Raw genomic sequence first — 2030 nt, 5'->3', positions numbered from 1 at the left:
TTTAAGATTAATTTTCACGTTCTTACGAAAAATTATCATGTTTGCTAACCTGGTAACCAGAGATGTGTGCGCAGCAGCTGTTGAGGGCAGAAAATTGTCATTATTCGGCAATCAACACTGAAGTAAAAGATCCCGGGCGAAAAGTTTTTTAGAAATGATAAGAGAACAGACCCAGTCGAAATTACAAAAAAAACTTAAAATATAATAAAACGTAACAGCACAAATTGAAGGTGAAATTCAGAATAGAAAGAAATATATATCAATGATAAAACAAAGGTTTTCTTTGAAAAGGTAAAACTCAAATATTGGGAAGAAAAACGCTAAATTCTCCGTGTACATCTTCAGTTTTGAAACTGATATGCAGTAAGCAAAACAGCTGCAAAGCCAGATTTTAATCGGTATTGCCTGAAATATTAACAACATCGACTTGAAACTTAAGTCAAAACAATTGGGCCAATAAGAAAGAGTTGACATCCTAATAGTGTAATAACATTTCTCATTATGCATTCTGGCCTTCTAGCAACCTTAAAGAAAGTATTTTTTCTCAAGGAACTTCTAACAAGAAAACGTAGCAAAATACTTTGCTGGGTAGGCTAAGAAAAATGTTGGGAAAGCAAACGATAAGAAGAGGGCTTCGTGGCGCATATTTGGTTCTGTTGTTTTTTCAAGACGTCAACGCTCAGTCCTTATCAACACCCTCGCATGAAAGCACTGGAGCTAACACGACTCCGTCTAGTCGAGCTAAGGTTACATCTCGAAAGGAAAGGTCCAACCTCTGTAATTTTAGCCAGCTTTCCGTCTGTTGGCGTCCTAGCCCGCCGTATATCATGAACGATACCAAAAGCGGTCAGATGAAAGGGATATTTGACGAAGCAATCAACAAGATCATTTCTGTGTGTTGCAATCAAACCAAAAACAGTTCGTGGTTGAAGTACGAGCACAAAGCGTCTAATGTTTCTGATCTAACTGAATGTATGTATAAAGATTTTGATATCGTCCTTCCTATAGTTCCTTCACAAGTTGAAGCCAATCCATACATCATGAAGCGTTCCCTAAGATTAATTCAACCTCCCGGAATAGCTGTCATCAAGAATGGAAGAAAGCTGGAGGAAGAAGCAAAATCGAATGTTTTGAAAGAACTAAGCCAGTACTGGACTGTCCTTGTGTTAGTTGTTCTTTTGAGCTTAATATTTGGAATTCTCGTCTGGCTATTGGTAAGTATTCCTTCCTTTTATTTTATTCCGCTAGATTAAAAAGAAGATGCATCAAATGCAAGGGGAAGTCTGTTGTCGCATTAATTACAACAATAACAACATACGAAGAAAAGGAACTTTCAAGGAGTAAAACTCACTGAAATCAAACAAAGAAGTTTTCAAAAGTGGGATTGAATGGTAGCTTGAAAATAAAACTCCCAGAAGATTAAGAAAATTGTGACATGATATGTTTCCAGCTGCTTAAAAATAAATATAAAGCACTTTCTTATTTTGTCGCTCAAAACTTTGTCATTCGAAGAGAAGCCACCAAATGGATTTTTTTCAGAATAAATGGGTGATTACAAAATTTAGGTGAACATAAGGGGAGATTTTTTCTATTTTCATTAAAATTTACGGCGTGAAAACAATTATACATAAATAGCTCATTCATTTACTGAGGTACTGACTTTCCGACACCTTGCCAAACAATTTCATCTCATTTCTTAATTAAAGCTGCTCTGTATAAGGCCCAATTATTCTTAAAGGCTTAACTATAAGTAACTTTAAAATAAAATAGTGGTAGTCTCAGTTTAAAATGTTAAGAGTATTAAGAGTCCTATATGATTTCAAAAACAAAAGACTCCCAAAAATTTCGAATGCTGTATTCTGATCTGTCTTTCTTTGGAGCTAATTGGGTTTTTTTTACGTCGAGGGTAGCTAGATAAACTTTAGAAAATGCCGGATGTAATTTTGGACAATTGTAAATCTCCTCGGATGAATATGAAAACCAGTCACGTAGTCAGTTTGTGATTAAAAACAACCCGATAACTATTTCAA

General features: G+C 35.3%; 1 protein-coding gene across 1 annotated transcript in view; it reads left to right on the top strand.

Annotated features, from left to right (window-relative positions):
• The first annotated feature begins 435 nt into the window (after positions 1–435).
• Positions 436–2030, top strand: part of LOC137984676 (uncharacterized) — a 19112-nt gene continuing 17517 nt past the window's right edge. The window contains exon 1 of the mRNA XM_068831914.1: positions 436–1214. Within this exon, the coding sequence (XP_068688015.1) occupies positions 603–1214 (612 nt within the window). The 5' untranslated portion in view covers positions 436–602. The remainder of the gene's footprint in view (positions 1215–2030) is intronic.

This window comes from Montipora foliosa, chromosome 14, assembly GCF_036669935.1.
Source record: "Montipora foliosa isolate CH-2021 chromosome 14, ASM3666993v2, whole genome shotgun sequence".
Taxonomy (NCBI): Eukaryota; Metazoa; Cnidaria; class Anthozoa; order Scleractinia; family Acroporidae; genus Montipora; species Montipora foliosa.
This window is presented reverse-complemented; position numbering and strand designations above follow the sequence as displayed.